We start from the raw sequence: 17601 nt of genomic DNA on the forward strand, positions 1-17601 counted from the left end.
TATGATTTATACAGACATTGATCTTTATTTGATTTGACAAAATCTTTGTTATTAAAAGACGAGTAATAAAATCTGAGCTTATACTGAATCTGACAAATTAAGATCTACAGTATCTAGAGTATTACATAAGAAATTTCGGCTGAGAGGAAAAGAGGATAAAAGCATCACATGCAGATGCTCCTGGCAAAGGGAGAACTCTATCTGCAGGTGAGGTCCATCCTGTGCAGTGCATTACAAAATCCTGGAGAAAATGCAATCGACTTACTTGGGTGAAGTGTTTTTCCTTCTGAGGAGAGGGTGAGGTGGCAGAGAGGCGCAGGAATTCAAAGGCATGTGCAGAATGGCTTTTCCATTTCAAATGGTAATAAAAATATTTAGCTCATGGCACTAGGGCACCTTTGAGGAAAAGAACACCTTAACCAGAGTAGGCTCATTGCATAATTCTTTAGTAATATGTACAATTTTCAAGTAATGGAGCGGAATTAGAGTAATTTTGCTTTGACAGTGGCTATCTATTTTTCTTCTCGCCCTCTGGGGCTGATTCTGTTTCAGTATCGCACGGACATTTTTCCACACAGTTTCTAGGGAACCATCCTCTTACTCTTGAAACACCTGAGGTAGAAAATGAAATTGACATGAAATAGTCAGATATATACCACTGTGACATTACTGAGCCTCCTTAGTCCTATTATTCTCAATTAACAAGCTTTTAGACTTTACTGCTCACCACCCTTTACCATCTTTTATAAGCACAATTTGAGGAACTGAGATTAAAAATATGTAAGTATACACATACACACACGCCTAACAAGCTAGAATACAGGTATTTCCCAAATTCCATCATCTGGGAAAGGAGCTGATGTGGTTCAGGAGAGCTCCAGCAGAGTTGGGGGGACTTCCCAGTGGGGGTGCACACACGTAATGGGTGTGGACTGTGAAGGAGTTTGTCACCTGCCACACTTCATCTGTTCCTGGGGACGATCTCCCTGTAGCCTTTGTGGATTTTCTTTTTGCTTTCTCCAAGATGTGCATTTCTTTATCAAGCTTGCCTAAGCTATTACATGAGTGAATTTATAATTAACCCACTGTTTTCAAAAGGGCATCCTGGGTTCATCTTTACTTTAAAAAGGAACAATGCTTAAACTAAATAAAAAAATCAAAGACACAAAAGTTCCAATTCATTAATTTTTATAATAACTTAATAGGATGGATTCTTTCAATGGGGGAGTGTACAGAAGAGCAGTTTGGCCTACAGCTCTGGAGCCAGACTGTGGGCTAGAGGCTGGGCTCTACCTGCCTTTAATGTGGTCTGAGGCGCACTGTTGAGCCTCTCCATGTTTCAATTCCCTCACCAATAAAATGTCAATGACAACACTGACCTCAGAGGACTGCTGGGGACTTTAATACCACAAGTGAGGCATTTCTACTCGTGCCTGTCACATGGTTAAGTATGGGATCCGATATTATCTATCATTAGGATGACCCAATAAATATAAGCGCTATGGAGTTCCTGTCGGGGTTCAGGGGAAACGAATCTGGCTAGTATCCATGAGGGCACAGGTTCGATCCCTGACCTTGCTCAGTGGGTTAAGGATCTGGCATTGCTGTGGCCTATGGGGTAGGTCACAGATGCAGCTTGGTTCTGGCGTTGCTGTGGCTGTGGTGTAGGCTGGCAGCTGCAGCTCCGATTCAACTCCTAGCCTGGGAACCTCCATATGCTGCAAGTGTGGCCCTAAAAAGACAAAAGAAAAAAAAAATAGTGTGTGTTATGGAGAAATAACACAAGGAGCTTCTTTCTGCTGCTTAATGCTGTGCCTTCCTATTTAGTTCCCCTAATGTATATGACGTGATTGTTTATAAAACTTATTCTCGTAAAACATACAGTTAGTGCTGGCAGTCTTGTCCTTTCAACACCCTCTTCCACTTCCATACCTTCTATAATGGAGTCATCAAGAATTTTATCTCCATACAACCAGTATCTGAAATATTGAAAAGATTAAAATTAAATATATATATATATATATATTTTTAGAATAGATGCCAGTTTTGTCATTAAAGAGGAAATTCAGTACTTCCTGTCACTTACCGTAACCCCCTTGTGGCTAAAACGAACTCCCCTTTCTGGAGCCTTATCCGAGGCTCTTCCGTGCAGGGGCTGGTGAAGAAGGTTTTGATCCCTTTATTCAAAGGACAGCAGGAGCCACTGTAATCTTCTATTACTTTATACCGAACCTGTCACCAGTAAGAAGAACAATTTAACCTTAACCCATACCTGAGGTTTTTCAACTCGAATGTCAACTGTTGACGGGTGATTCAAAATATCAGGCAACAAGTCTTTCTCTCCTGGTACCCCATCTGCCCAGGTCCTGTATAGAAGGTAATTAATTGAAGCTTCTAGCTCTCAGGCTTTTCTTACCCTTCATTTCAAGCACATGGCTGAGAAGGAAATTCTAGAAGCAGTGCTGTCCAAAAGAACTTTCTGGAGTAATGAAAATGTTCTATATTTGTGGGATCAGTGTGGTGGCCCCTAGGCACATGTAGCTACTGAGCACTTGTAATGTAGCTGGTGCAACCAAAGAACTGAAATTTTAATTTTAGTTAATTTAAATTAAATTTAAATTGCCACCTGTGGCTAGTGGCCATTATATTCTACAGCGTCATTGTAAGGGCAGGTTTTATCTGAGGAACCACATTGAGGATAATTATCTACTGACAATATAAATTGACTAAGTTCCTTCCAAATCTCCAGCCCAAACTATTTAAATGAAAACAAAAGTAATGTACATCAAATTTCAACAAATATATTAAGAAATATTATTTAATAAAAGTCTTCTACTCAAAGACAATTTTAAAAGCTACACAGAATTCTAGAGCCTGACAAAAGAAACAAGAAATTAGTAGCATTGCAAAAGAATTACTTACACTTCTGACCCTTTTATCTGCTTTTTGTTTCAACTGCTCTATCTGTTTGGAAGATATAAAGAGAAAAAAATGAAGTCTTATCTCAATGTTGAAAAACAGCTTTCCTGATTTATTATATCATCATGACATGACAAACTCCCAATTTTTCAGCATTTCTAACTGCTGTTAATTTAAAGACTGCATTTTTAAAAAAAATTAGCATGGAAAGAAGGCCATGACTGTGATTAAGACCCAGAGCTGAAGTGGGGTATCCTCAGCCTTCCCTCTCTAGTGCCCTCATCTGTGTACACTGGCAGAGCATGCCCAGTGGCCCAGGGGTCAGGGAGCTGTGCTCCCCACCTTCAGGGGCCTTTGGGCTAGTCCCTAAGGTAAAGAGGATGCAGAGACTCCCCAATTCTCAGCCACGGCAAACAGACCGCAAATTCATCAACAATGAGTCTCGATTAAAAGTCATGCCCAGTGGCCCAGGGGTCAGGGAGCTGGGCTCCCCACCTTCAGGGGCCTTTGGGCTAGTCCCTAAGGTAAAGAGGATGCAGAGACTCCCCAATTCTCAGCCACGGCAAACAGACCGCAAAATTCATCAACAATGAGTCTCGATTAAAAGTCATCATTTCAACCACTTTTCTCCACTCATTCAGCAACAATTTATTAAATGGTACTACACTAGATATAATAGGGGAAATAATCTGTCTAGAATCTTGTCAAGTTAAAAATTAAAGATACTTGATATAAGATACAGTAGTAAATGATTAAGCACCAAATCCAGATGAGTCTAGAGTGGGGAGATTAGACTTTTATGGAGGAGGTAGGATTGAAGCTGGTCTGAAGTATTTTCCAAAGAGAAAAGATCATGAGACAGAAAAAATAGGGTGGGCAGAGGTAGGTGTCAGGAATGTACCAGGAATGTGCTGAATAGACGGGGCTGATTAGAAGGATGACTTCTGCTAGGATGTAGGTGAAAGATAGCTTTCAGCCAGACTTTATAAAATTAAGTTGAGGAATCAGAGCTTTGTCCCACAGGTAGGGAGAGATAGAGAGATTTAAATAAGAAAAAGGATATGATACAAGGAGTGATTTAGAATTATTAACTGAGATTCATTTCGCCATACCGAAAAAATTCTTACTACTTGTTTTACTAGAAAACGCCATCGGAGTTCAGAAGTTAAGGGGAAGAAGGTGAGGCAAAAAGATAAGAGTATTTGAACAAACATACTCACTGTTAAGCTGTACTGATGACAGCCTTCTCTTATTGGCCACTCCAGTCCATCTCCTTCAGGGACCCCTGACCATGTAAATACCTGTTTAAAGTTCTTCCATCTACTTCCCATATCATAAGGAAAAACAAAGACTTCATCTAGTTGATAATATTGAATTCGATCTTTAGCCTGTGGGTAACAGAGATGTAAGATGGCAGACACATCTGCCTTAAGTGGGCTTTAGTAACATACTATTGAGACATTTATTCCTCAAATCTGTATCATTCCTAAAACCCCCTCCTCCTTATTGTAACATTAAAGTACACAAAAGAAATAAACACACTTATTTACAATATAGGAACAACTTGACACATAATACCAACCTTATCTGAGATTATCCAGCAAATGTCTGATAGGGCCTATTTAGGAATAAGCCTAAGTATGACTGAATTCAAGCATTCAGAAATGTGTATTAAAAAAAGTTTTTTCCATATATTAAAAAAAATCACTAAATCCTCAATGTTCCTGCTTGTTTAGCAGAACAAAAGAATCCAGGTGTAAAGAAGGGCTACTAATAAAGAGATTTAAGAGAAAGCAAGGGTTTATCCAGGATGCAGGGATCTGCCAGGTGGGATGCACTAGAACGCCATGGTTGTATCCTGGGTAGCAGTGATACTGTGAGAATGGCCAGAAAATGTGTAACAGGGGAGTCATCATTTTAAGAAAATTATTTTTTAAAAACTAGCAGGTATGCACAGGAAGTTTTCTTTCAGTTTTATATACCATTACATGTGTCTATATGCTTATTTATATAGACATTTATATGTGCATTTTATGGGTGTGTGTATATATATATATATATATAAATATTCAGGTTTCATAAATTATATTCTGGGCATTTAAATGGTTGTCTTTTATGTACGGGGATAAACTGGCTTAGAATTTATGATAGATATTTATTTTTTTGGTCTTTTTTGCTTTTTAGGGCTGTACCTGCAGCATATGGAGGTTCCCAGTCTAAGGGTCCAATCAGAGCTATAGCCGTCAGCCTACGCCACAGCCACAGCAATGCCAGATCTGAGCTGCATTTTCGACCTTCACCACAGCTCACGGCAACACTGGATCCTTAACCCACTGAGCGAGATCAAGGATCGAACCCTCATGGTTTCTAGTCGGATTCGTTTCTGCTGCACCATGACGGTAACTCCTGATAGAAATTCCTAAGAAATTTCTGAATTTCCACTCACAGCTAGGGGTATAAAGATACATTACTTATTCCTACAGTAAGTGTACAAATCCAACTGATACTTATTGTGTAAGAAAATCTAATAATTTTGATACATTTTCTATAACTTAAGACAACCATTTATGTGATTTTTTTATTCAGCAACAGAGTGCCAGTTTTAAAATAACTTCTAGTTTTACCATGGCAGTTTATAAAGAACCTTGGTCATGAACAAAAAAACACTGTTAATCCAATGTCAGTATATTATGCTAGCTAGAAATGATATCTTGAAATATTTTATTATCAGGGGACAGTATTGTAGGGAGAAGCTCCTTGCAGTTACTTATAAAGTGATACTACTGTTAATACAATTAAAAGAGTTGTCTGGCGTTGTGGCTTAGCAGTAACAAACCCGATTAGTATACATGAGGACAAGGGCTTGATCTCTAGCCTCGCTCAGTGGGTTAAGGATCTGGTGTTGCCATGAGCTGCAGTGTAGTCGTAGATGTGACTCCGATCTGGTGTTGCTGTGGCTGTGGTGTAGGCCCAGCACGTGCAGCTCCAATTCGACCTCTAGCCTGGGAACTTCCATATGACATATGCCTAGGGTGTGGCCCTAAAAAGAAAAAAAAATGCAGCAATTAAAAGACCTGTCAGGACACCATCAAACTCCCAGAAGAAACCATAGGCAAAACACTCTCTGACATCAACATCATGAATATTTTCTTAGGTCAGTCTCCCAAAGCAATAGAAATTAGAGCAAAAATAAACCCATGGGACCTTATCAAACTGAAAAGCTTTTGCACAGCAAAGGAAACCAAAAAGAAAACAAAAAGACAACTTACAGAATGGGAGAAAATAGTCTCAAACGATGCAACCGACAAGGGCTTAATCTCTAGAATATATAAGCAACTTATACAACCCAACAGCAAAAAAGCCAATCAATCAATGAAAAAATGGGCAAAAGACCTGAATAGACATTTCTCCAAAGAAGATATACAGATGGCCAGCAAACACATGAAAAAATGCTCAACATCGCTGATTATAAGAGAAATGCAAATCAAAACTACCATGAGATACCACCTCACACCAGTCAGAATGGCCATCATTAATAAGTCCACAAATAACAAGTGCTGGAGGGGGTGTGGAGAAAAGGGAACCCTCCTGCACTGTTGGTGGGAATGTCAACTGGTATAGCCACTATGGAGAACAGTTTGGAGATACCTTAGAAATCTATACATAAAACTTCCGTATGACCCAGCAATCCCACTCTTGGGCATCTATCCGGACAAAACTCTACTTAAAAGAGACACATGCACCCACATGTTCATTGCAGCACTATTCACAATAGCCAGGACATGGAAACAACCCAAATGTCCATCAACAGATGATTGGATTCGGAAGATGTGGTATATATACACAATGGAATACTACTCAGCCATAAAAAAGAATGACATAATGCCATTTGCAGCAACATGGATGGAACTAGAGAATCTCATCCTGAGTGAAGTAAGCCAGAAAGACAAAGACAAATGCCATATGATATCACTTATAACTGGAATCTAATATCCAGCACAAATGAACATCTCAGAAAAGAAAATCATGGACTTGGAGAAAAGACTTGCAGCTGCCTGATAGGAGGGGAAGGGAGTGGGAGGGATCCAGAGCTTGGGCTTATCAGACACAACTTAGAATAGATTTACAAGGAGATCCTGCTGAATAGCATTGAGAACTTTGTCTAGATACTCATGTTGCAACAGAAGAAAGGGTGGGGGAAAAAATGTAATTGTAATGTATACATGTAAAGATAACTTGATCCCCTTGCTGTACAGTGGGGGGAAAAAAAAAAAAAAAGAACTGTCAAGCTGTAACAAGACCACATGTTAAGTCCATCCCCACCCAGACAGCAGAGGGTAATTTCTTTTCCCTTTTTGTATACAAAAGCTTCAGTCTCTGAAATGAATTAAGAGTCTCAGAGAACAGAGATCTAGAATATTAATATTAAATATTAGAATAATATTTAACAGAGAAAGTGTTAAAAATGAAAGCAGGTTACAAAGATGACCAAGGCATGGCCTCTGCCCTGAGAAGCACTCAATGAAGTTGGAGGATTCAGTCAATACCATGTGTGAAAAGGTGACAGATATGAGCAGTAAGTGCTATGGGAAAAGGGAACAAAAGTGTTTAACCTAGTCTGGGGAGAGTCAAGGAAGGGTTCTTGTCCCTTAGACCTAAACTAAGTCTTAAGGGACAAGAAATAAGGCAAAAAAGAGGGGAAAAGAATGTTTGGAAAACAACATTTGGAAAGATACAGAAGCATCTGGGAAACGAAGGGAAAGGGAAGACCTGAAGGGTTTTATGACGCAAAAACTAAGGAGCTTGGACTTAACCTGTACAGCAATGGTTCTCAAAGCATGCCTTGCACACCTCTTTGAGTCCCCAAGACCTTTTCTTGGGGTTCAACAAAGTCAAACAACTTTCATAATAATAACACTAAGATGTTATGTGCCTTGTTCACTGTGTTGACATTTGCAATGGTCAGTGAAATTGCTGACACCTTAAGCAGAAATAAAGACAGGGGCACCAAACTGTATTAGTAGTTGCTATACTCTTCACTGCTACACACTTATAATTCAAAACAAAGCCCAATGAAAAGCCCGGTTTTAGGTAAACATGTCCTGGATAAAACAATATGAATTATTATCTTTAGTACATCTCAATCCTCAAGATTAGATGTCCTTATAAAATTCTGTGTGACAAAATGGGAAGTACACATAAAATGTGCTGAAGTGCTGAATCTCAAGGAAAACACTTGAGTTGTGAGCTAACAAAAGCTGTGTCACCAGCTTTTTTCATGTAACACAATTTTTACTTGAAAGAATGAGTAATGTGTCAGACAAACTAAGGTTATTCAGACTTCAGTATCCAGCGAATGTTTTCTCAAAAATGAACAAAGTAGGCTGTTACTTCGTAAAAACAACTATTTGTTGCCAGTGGAAAATTTAAGGCTTTCAAGTGAAAGTCAGAATTTTGGAAAATTTGTATCCACCACTAACAGCTTGATGACTTTCCAATAGCTAAAGATTTTCCCCATAAAATTGGTAGTAATGAATGTGGCTTTTAGATATTGTATAAGGAAATGTATCAACATTTGACAAATCCATGTTAATGCTATAAACCAGTATTTTCCAAATGACCAAGGCCTGATACCCTATACGGGTAAAAGAGCCATTCAAAGAGCAGGATAGATTGATGAATTTAAATACAAAAGAGTGCAATGTACTGGTGTAGCTTCAGATCTCACATGCTACTAACCTCTCAAGAACGAGCACTTGTCAAGTTTTATGTGGTATCAGAGAATAACCGCTCTTAACTAAAAGGCATGATAAATTATTCCACCCCTTTCTACCTACTTATCTGTTTGAGGCTGAACTTTCTTCATATACTTCAATCAAAGCAAAATATCTCAACAGACTGAATGCAAAAGTAGATGTGAGAATTCAACTGTCTTCTGTTAAGTCAGATATTAAAGAGATTTGTAAAAACATAAAACAATGCCACTCTTCCTATTTTGGAAATTTTAATTGTTTTTTTCCAAAAAATATGCTCTTTTTTATTAACAAGTAAGGAGTTTATTACTGTTATTTTTAAATGAAATAATAAATATTCAAAGAGTTTCTCAGTTAGAAAATATGGCAATTATCAATAGATATAATACACACTAACAAAAGCTCTTTAGTGTCCTAAACAACTTTTGAGAATGCAAAAGGTCCTGGGACCAAAAAAATGAGAACTCTACTGCTATTAATTAAAGCTCACAAGCTGGCTGCCAGGGAGCTGTGTTTTATTCGGCCCATGAGTCTGTCTTTAATTTGAATTGCTTGCCAATGCTTCAAAACAAAAAGGAGGTAATACAGAAATCCAGATCTCTGCTGTCAGAGTGAGGACATGGACAGAGCCCGGGGATGGGCAGGCCAAGCCAGCACTGCAGGGGGCTGGGGTAGATGAACAGTAGACTGGCAGGGGAAGGAGAGACAGCCGGGAGGGCCGATGAGGCTGCAGTGGGAAGCAGGAGCCGGATCGAGTAGGGTCCTGGAGGCTTGGAAGCGTGTGACCTTTCTCCTGTGGGCAATGGGACCCTTTTGAGTTAGAAGCAGAGGAGGAACATGGGGAGCCTTGTGTCTCAGAATTACCCTTTTGTACTATGATACTTTTTTAAACCAAAAGTATCTATTACTGTTTTCAGTTATTAAAATAAGTAATTTCAAAAAAAAAAAAAAGAAATCCAGATCTCTGACTTGTCTTGAAAAAAAAATGAGATGATCTCACAATACTGGGTGTGGCAACAAGCAGCTTTGCCTGCCGAGCAGCTCTGGCACAGAGGCTGGCTCCACTTCCCTGGGTTATTTGCCCGGCCCCTGGCGCATCCCTGCCTCAGTGATGATGAGGACCTGAGAAGCTTCGAGGAGGGAGCGGGGTTGCCAAAGGTACTTTTCACATCAAAATCACAATGGACAGGGAGTTCCCGTCGTGGCGCAGTGGTTAACGAATCCGACTAGGAACCATGAGGTTGCGGGTTCGGTCCCTGCCCTTGCTCAGTGGGTTAACGATCCGGCGTTGCCATGAGCTGTGGTGTAGGTTGCAGACATGGCTCAGATCCTGCGTTGCTGTGGCTCTGGTGTAGGCCGGTGGCTACAGCTCCGATTCAGCCCCTAGCCTGGGAACCTCCATATGCCGCGGCAGCGGCCCAAGAAATAGCAACAACAACAACAACAACAACAAAAAGACAAAAAGACAAAAAAAAAAAAAAAAAAAATCACAATGGACAGTGTGAAGTATGTACTGGAGGCTGTGAGGTTTACGATAAGCTAAATTGTTATAACAATTATCTATCCGATGTCTAAAACCCATGTGATGGCAACTTGCTAGGAGAGAAGTTCCTTTCCAAAAGGCCTGCCTTCTCCTTTAGTCTAAGAGAGTATGATCAAATGGTTTAAGGTGTGGCTGAGGCCTCTTCAGCAACTCAGTGTGTGAGAGTTATATTAAACCAGGAATAAATCAAATGGTTCCTACACTCACCTTTTACATGGCAGGTGAAAGACTTAAGGAAGCCATCTTGTAGTCAAGTTTTCATTTGGGGGCATTTATTAGTTAATCTGGTCCATTAGTTAATCAGCACTTTTATCGATAGTGAGGAAACAATTATAAAATTTACCTTCTCTTCAATCCATGATTCAATAGAAGTTTTGTTTCTGAGAATTATTTTCATCTGGAAATTAAACGATACATAGTAAAATTTCATAATGTGACTGGTTCATTTAAGATAATCCTCTCTCTGCTAACCCTGTAAGATAGTTTTTATTGCTCCATTACATAAATTGAGGTATCAGGAAAACAGAGGAAGTTAACACAGCATCCATCTGCACTACTTCTTCATATAAATGATGACGTCAATCCACAAGCACATCTGAACCTACTGTTTAAATAAAAACATCTTGGTTTTTTTGTTTTGTTTTGTTTGTTTTCTAATTTTATGGCTGCACCCGTGGCATATGCAAAGTTCCTAGGCCAGGGATTGAAGCCGGGCTGTAGCTGTGACTGCCACTTGATCCACTGTGCGGGGCTGGGGATTGAACCAGTACTTCCACAGAGACCCAAGCCACTGCAGTCAGATTCTTAACCTGCTGTGCTACAGCGGGAACTCCAATTATCATGTTTACGTACTGTCTTCTGAATAAGTTTTTCAGAATATTCATAAAATATTGATACAATCCATTCAATCAGCATTAAATATACTTTGCTATTAAAATCTTGTACCACTATTCTTAATGAACCTTAAGTGTATGATTAACCTCTTTATTACAAGTAACAGTGACTCATTTCGGACAACCTAGAAAATCTGCTTACCTTAAAAATCGAATATATTTAGGGAGTTCCCGTCATGGAGCAATAGAAACGAATTTGACTATGAACCATGATATCGCAGGTTCAATCCCTGGCCTTGCTCAGTGCGTTAAGGATCTGGTGTTGCTGTGAGCTGTGGTGAAGGTTGCAGACTGGCTCGGATCCCACATTGCTATGGCTGTGGCACAGGCCAGCAGCTGTAGCTCCAATTCAACCCCTAGCCTGGGAACCTCCATATGCTATGGGTGTGGCCCTAAAAAGACAAAAAATGAAAAAAAAAGCTGAGTATATGCAGTCTTGATTCTATTTTTTATTTTCTTAGATATGAAATTTCCAATTATGCAGGTTTTTACACCAATGGATGTGAAAACTGAGACAGACTGTGAGAAGAGCTTTCCCAAGTATAAAGTGCTGTACAATTCTAAGTTAACATGTTAAAATTTAAATCAACTACCTAGAAATTCTGGCAAAGTTACTTCAAAATTACCTGACTAGTAGAAGATTAAATTAATCACATAGATGGACTAGGTAATGATAATTTCCATTTCATACTGCATACGTAAACACAGCCTTTATCTCTTTCTCATTATAAGTAGTCCCAATAACTGGACAACTTCTAGCAAGAGGTAACTGAGCAACTTACCTGGATAAAAAATAACATCCCAACAGCTATGGTTGTTCCTAAAGCTAATCCCAAGGCAAACAAGGTGGCAGCAAATGCAGCTAATCCAAACGGAATAATTGGAAGAGGATCTCTCCGGGCTGCACTCATATCAATCTTGACCGTGTTCCACCCAAAGGAGAGCTATAAACAAAACACACACTTGAAGCGCTTGGTTGTTATAAACACTCAGACTCTACTGTATCATAAAAAAAAAAACTTGATCAAAAAGATCAAGGAATGACAAACCTGATACCGTGGCCAAAGCAAACAGAGCTGTTTCTGCCTAATACTGTGGTCTATTCTTCTCAGGTATTCTAAAATGCTTTTCTGTTTGTTACTGTTTCCTTGGAAAGTGTCAGAGTCAGACAGACCCACAAACATTACCAGGCATAACAGAGGATGCCAATCTAAGCTGTAACTGTGTATCCCATTTTCTCTTGCTTTTTTATATTTAATTATTCATAGCAACAAACACAGTCTAGGATTCAGTGGTTTTTTTCCCTCATGTGCTACAACCAGAGGTTTAAAAACTAACAAAACAGAGGTGGCCAAATATGACCTGTGAAATGTTTAAAAATATTTGGTCAGGTGCCAACATTTAGAAATCAGAGTTCACATAAAAAAAAAAATACAGATTTTCAGATTTTTTTCTTGAAAACTCAGAAGATCTGGCATCAACGGGTGGGGTTTCCAAACATCAAAAACTGGCTGTAGTCACATATGGGTTGTCCCCCGGGTAAAGGATGTGTGTTCTCCACTTTGCCATGTTCCCCTAGGGCCTGTGCCCCTCATTTACTCTTCAGGCCTCTTTAGGGACCACTGAACTTTATCTCCTATTTGCCCATAAATCAACTCAAAGTGTTGCGGGATGTTTTGCCATATGTACCTGCTCCAGGAGCCATGCCCCAGGGCACTGGAATCAGAAATGAATAAAAGAATTGCAACCTGCCACAGGACTGGACTGAAACAGAAAGCACCAGCATTGTCTTTTTCTCCTCTTTCCCTTTTTCCTCTCTTCTTACCACAGCTACCAAGTTTGAAGTGCAATAAGTTATATATGTGGTACTAAAATAATTATCAACTTCAACTAGAGCATACAAGGTGAGCTTCCAGGACAAAATAATCTTTCCTCATCTTAAAAACCATTTTAATGCTTTTTAAAAAGAAATCCATAGAGGAGTAAAGCAAAGTTCTGTTCCTTACCTAAACTGGAGAAAGCCTAATTTCAAAAGGGACTTCTTAAAAAATCCTGATAACTGCTACATAATCTGGCATGAATGAGTTTATCACAAACATTTTCACTTACCCGATTATAAAGCTGTGTATACATTGTCATAACAAAAATAAAGGCAGCATGAATACAACCCAGTGGTGCTAGAAGGAGAAATAGTGTGAACGAAGCATGATTTTGGTAACCACAGCAGTTGTTGATCCAAGGACAGTGATGGTCCATCTTCATCACACATCTAACAAGAAAAATTTACATAAAACATGAGGCAGAAAATCTTGTCTACTTTTAATAACTCTGGTCTTCAAAAGATCAAGGACAGAGAAATCTAGCACGTCTGTGCATGAGACACAGAGGAATATGACACTTCACGGAACAGAATGAAAAAGCTTTATGAGTTTTTAAACAACTCTGAACAGTGTCTTCTTTTAAATTTTAAACAGCACAAGAAAGGGCAGGCTTTGTAACAGCTTCTGAGGAAAAGATGTCTGCTACAAGTGAGTTTGTTTAAAGAAGTCAGGAGGCCCACTGAGACGTTCATTATAAAGAAATGAGCGTGGTTCCTGGTTTTCCTCTGAAATGCAGTGACTGAAGTGAAATACAACAGAGACGAACAAAATCACTTATAAATCTCCACGGGGGTTGGTGGGGCCCAGCAGACACTTGAAACTTCCTTCCTTCCTGTTCTTACCCTTTAGATGTGGAATCTCTGAGCTAAGTAAGCTAACTCTGGGAATATAAGATGTGGTATAAAAAGCAAAGTCTTACTGTGCTTCCTTTCCTTGAGGTAGCTAAAAGAACATTTTCTTGCCTCAAATTCAACTTTATTTGCCTCCAGTGGTCCCCATAAGCCTCAACATTCTCATCATAAATTTCTTATTTATCAGTGGATATAGATGTACCTTTAAAAAAGGTTCTACCTTAGGGAGTTCCCGTCGTGGTGCAGTGGTTAACAAATCCGACTAGGAACGATGAGGTTGCGGGTTCAATCCCTGGCCTTGCTCAGTAGGTTAGGGATCCGGTGTTGCCATGAGCTGTGGTGTAGGTCCCAGATGAGGCTTGGATCCCGAGTTGCTGTGGCTCTGGTGTACACCGGTGGCTACACCTCCGATTACACCCCAGCCTGGGAATCTCCATATGCCGCAGGAGCGGCCCTAGAAAAGGCAAAAAGACCAAAAAAAAAAAAAGGTTCTACCTTAATTCACATTTTTTATAGTGATTCCATTTTCTTCCAATTAAGTGTTTTATATTAAACACTTGTGATAACAGGCACTTGGATTCATTTTTTAAATTTGTACAAGGTATAAATGTTAGTCTCCTATATAACAACAGAAAAAGCAGGTCTCCTTCACAATTTAGACTTGGAACAAACAATTCTAAGGCTAGTCAAGACGACAGATGATGAACACAGATAATCCTGATTAAAATCAGGATTATTAAAATCAGGATTATGAAGAAAAAGAAAACAACTTTTTACCCTGCTTTAGGCAGGGCAAGAGGCAAAGTAAATCTGTATTTTTTTAGAAAAACCTTTTCACTTAAAATGAATAAGAGGGAGATTTCTTTATTATCAGAATTGACACTTTAGAAGTAAAGTGAAGATTATGGACACGAGTATTTTGACAACATTGTTTATAAAGCAGCCACCTTGTGGAAAATAAACTAGGATTGATGTGATTGAGAGAGTAACAACAAAAGGCCAGTAATCAAGCTGATCAGATCCCAATAAACAGCAAAGACAGACAGTACCTGTTACACTTTCTGCAGTGATGTGACCGTGGTGCCTTGTATGCTTGGCAGACTTTACAATACTGGAGGTACATGCTATCCTGAGAATTTTCCTTGACAGCAAAATATAAACAAAATATAAACTTCTGGGTAATTAGAAAAGTGTCGCTCCTGATATCAGAAATTCATCATTTAAAAGTATTTTGGCTCAAATAAAAGGGCTGGAAATGTGAGTTAAGATCCTACCCTTTCCCTATCCCCTCCAAGAGAAAATCAAACCATAGTATTTATTCTTAAGACTTGACTTGTTATTACTGGCTGTCCATTGTTCGTGAATACTTTGTGGTGTAAACCAGCAGTTTCCAAAGATTTTTTTCTCAGTTATGAAGGACGGTAATATATTGCGTGAAAAGGGATCCTAGAGCCAAACCACACTGTTAATGAGGTTTATGATCCAAAGTGTTTCCTAGAAACTTATAACCACGTACTCATCACCACCTCTCCTTTTTTTTTTTTTTTTTTTTAAATGCAGAAGTATTCAATGAACCTGCTTTGGGAAACACTAATTTAGATCAATACTTTCAAATCGGTATGAAATAAATTTTTTGAGCTCTAAAGGATCAGCGAATAACACATTTAGTCTCTGCCAAGGGAAAGAGCAGGCTGTGTTTGATATTATTGGTTAGCAGGTAAGGCAAAACTAAACCAAATATATGATTATTATTAGAGTTCACTATCTTAAAGAATCTTTTTCTTACCGGTTTCCACCCCAGAGGGACGAAGCCAGGACCAACAAACATGGCATTGAAATAATTATAAAGAATCATGACAGTCCAATTTATCAACATGATGAAATTCACGCTTCCTCCAGTGGTATGTAAGGGCCAATACCACAAAACAGAGTCAATCATGGCCATGGTAGAACATATTGCTATAACACCAAGGGCTATAATGGGACCCCAGTGACAAAGTCTCTTTAATTCTTGGAGATTTTCAAACCTGATGACTGAGCAGAATGTACCCATTTTGGTGAGGAAGAACACCTTCCTGTTTTTAAAGAATTACAGATTTCTTTTTTCTGTGCACACATTTCCATGTGCCACAAGTCCACATGTGTTCCTTAATTGTCATGCCTTCATGGTGTGGGATGTTAATGCAGATTACACCATGTTCACCGTTACAAACTCTCTGTCTTTTCTAGGAGAATGCAGTGTCTTGATTTGAGGCCCAATCTAAAGAAAACAAAATGAGAAAGTTTGGTAGGACATACTACTGGATACTGCATTTGTTAATTCCAATAATCACCTAAACAAAAGCAGCTCACAAATACATTACTATGGAATGAGGATCTCATCAAATGTCAAAAAGAACTATTTTCCTCTTATCCAAACTAGGCCTCAAGTTGGAATGGCATGTAAACTGGATACAAGATTCTAAAATGGTTGTTTTTATTCCCTTGTTCCCAACTTGTCAGAGGACTGTGACTATGCAACGGTTCAGTGACTGGTTTGAGGAGAAAAAGAATTTTAGAGCTGGGAAGGGAGAGCCTTAGAGTGGGCCTGATCCAGTTTCCTTCCTCATAGAAAAGAAAGTGGCTTGGAGAGGCTAAGTGATTATACTACAGTGACAACCAACAGGTGAACTCAATAGAAACTTAAGTTTTCAAACTCCCTTCACGGAGTTCTAAACTGCCTCTTATCCAGTCTCGAATTAATCAAGTATGATGTAGACACAGTCTACACCATTTGCCTGCGGTTGCCTCCACCCCAACACTAACCTAAGAGTCTATTTGTGACAAAGGTAAAGAAGCAGGAGAGCGAAAGCAAAGAGGAGAAGGAAGAGGCGGGGAAAGGGAAGTGTGTGTGTGAAATCCTGACCAGAGGCGTGTGTGAGAATGAACCTGAATGAAAATATTTGAGGAAAAACAGAAAAGGAAGAGCCTCCGGGAGCGAGGGATTGGAAGGCAGGACGGCGAGTTCCAGAAAGATCTGTAGAAGGGTATTTCGGACTGGACTGGAGTGAGTCAAGGAAAAAAGCTCTGACGGTAACAAGACTTTGAATCAACGGATGCCGCTGCCTTGTGCCTCAGTTTCCCACTCCTGTCACGGAGCAGAGCGCTTGGAAATCCTCACTCAGGGCATGAACATCCTGGTAAGCGAAGTTGGTCTCTACATTCTGGAGATTCTGGCCTCACTTGGGTGGGGCGAACACCGCCAAAATCATGGTCACGTCCCCTGTGTGACTCCCACCTCGGTCTGGTCCTCAGCGCCTGCTCCTCGGCCATCGCATTTCCGGGGCGGCCCGAGCTCACCCCAAGCAGGTTTTCTCCTGCTCGGATAACTCCGTCCTGGGCCCCCCAGCCCAGCGTAAGAAGAAAGCAAATCCTGCGTGCAGTGCGAGATCAGCCACGACGCTGCTGCTTCTCCGCCAGCGCCCTCGCCGCGGCTCTCCCGCTCAGGCCCACTGCGCAGTCTCCAGGACAGCTACTTCCGGCAGGTTCGCTGCATCAAACTCCCCTCGGGAAGCAAGTTCCTTTGACTCTAGATTGGAAAGCTGGATCCGCTTTCCAGAACGTAGATGGGCAAAAGATGCTTTCAGTGATCCCTGAGAACTGGAACATTTTCTTAGGCTTTTGAGGGCACTAATTTAAGTGCTCTTCGTTAGGAAATTTCTTAATCTTGTAGCCGGAGCGGAAAATAAAAAGCGCATCCAGCCCAACTTCCGGAGGACTAAA

General features: G+C 39.9%; 1 protein-coding gene across 2 annotated transcripts; it reads right to left on the reverse strand.

Annotated features, from left to right (window-relative positions):
• Positions 1-17317, reverse strand: ZDHHC6 (zinc finger DHHC-type palmitoyltransferase 6). 2 transcript variants are annotated; one of them, XM_001928330.6, is made up of 11 exons: positions 17117-17317; positions 15626-16099; positions 14889-14980; positions 13218-13377; positions 11891-12052; positions 10559-10612; positions 4140-4307; positions 2923-2964; positions 2087-2232; positions 1933-1979; positions 1-612 (listed from the first exon to the last, which is right to left on the reverse strand). In XM_001928330.6, the coding sequence occupies exons 2-11, from the start codon at positions 15890-15892 to the stop codon at positions 509-511; spliced, it is 1242 nt and encodes a 413-aa protein (XP_001928365.1). In that variant the 5' UTR covers positions 15893-16099; positions 17117-17317; the 3' UTR covers positions 1-508. The 2 variants fall into 2 exon arrangements, with proteins under 2 accessions (XP_001928365.1, XP_005657514.1); XM_005657457.4 differs by having other exon boundaries at positions 1883-1979.
• Between the last annotated feature and the right edge of the window lie 284 nt (positions 17318-17601).

Source organism: Sus scrofa, chromosome 14, assembly GCF_054392235.1.
Source record: "Sus scrofa isolate SSC_HxYL_T2T_F1_AM1 chromosome 14, Sscrofa_HxYL_maternal_Yorkshire_Landrace_v2.0, whole genome shotgun sequence".
Lineage (NCBI taxonomy): Eukaryota > Metazoa > Chordata > Mammalia > Artiodactyla > Suidae > Sus > Sus scrofa.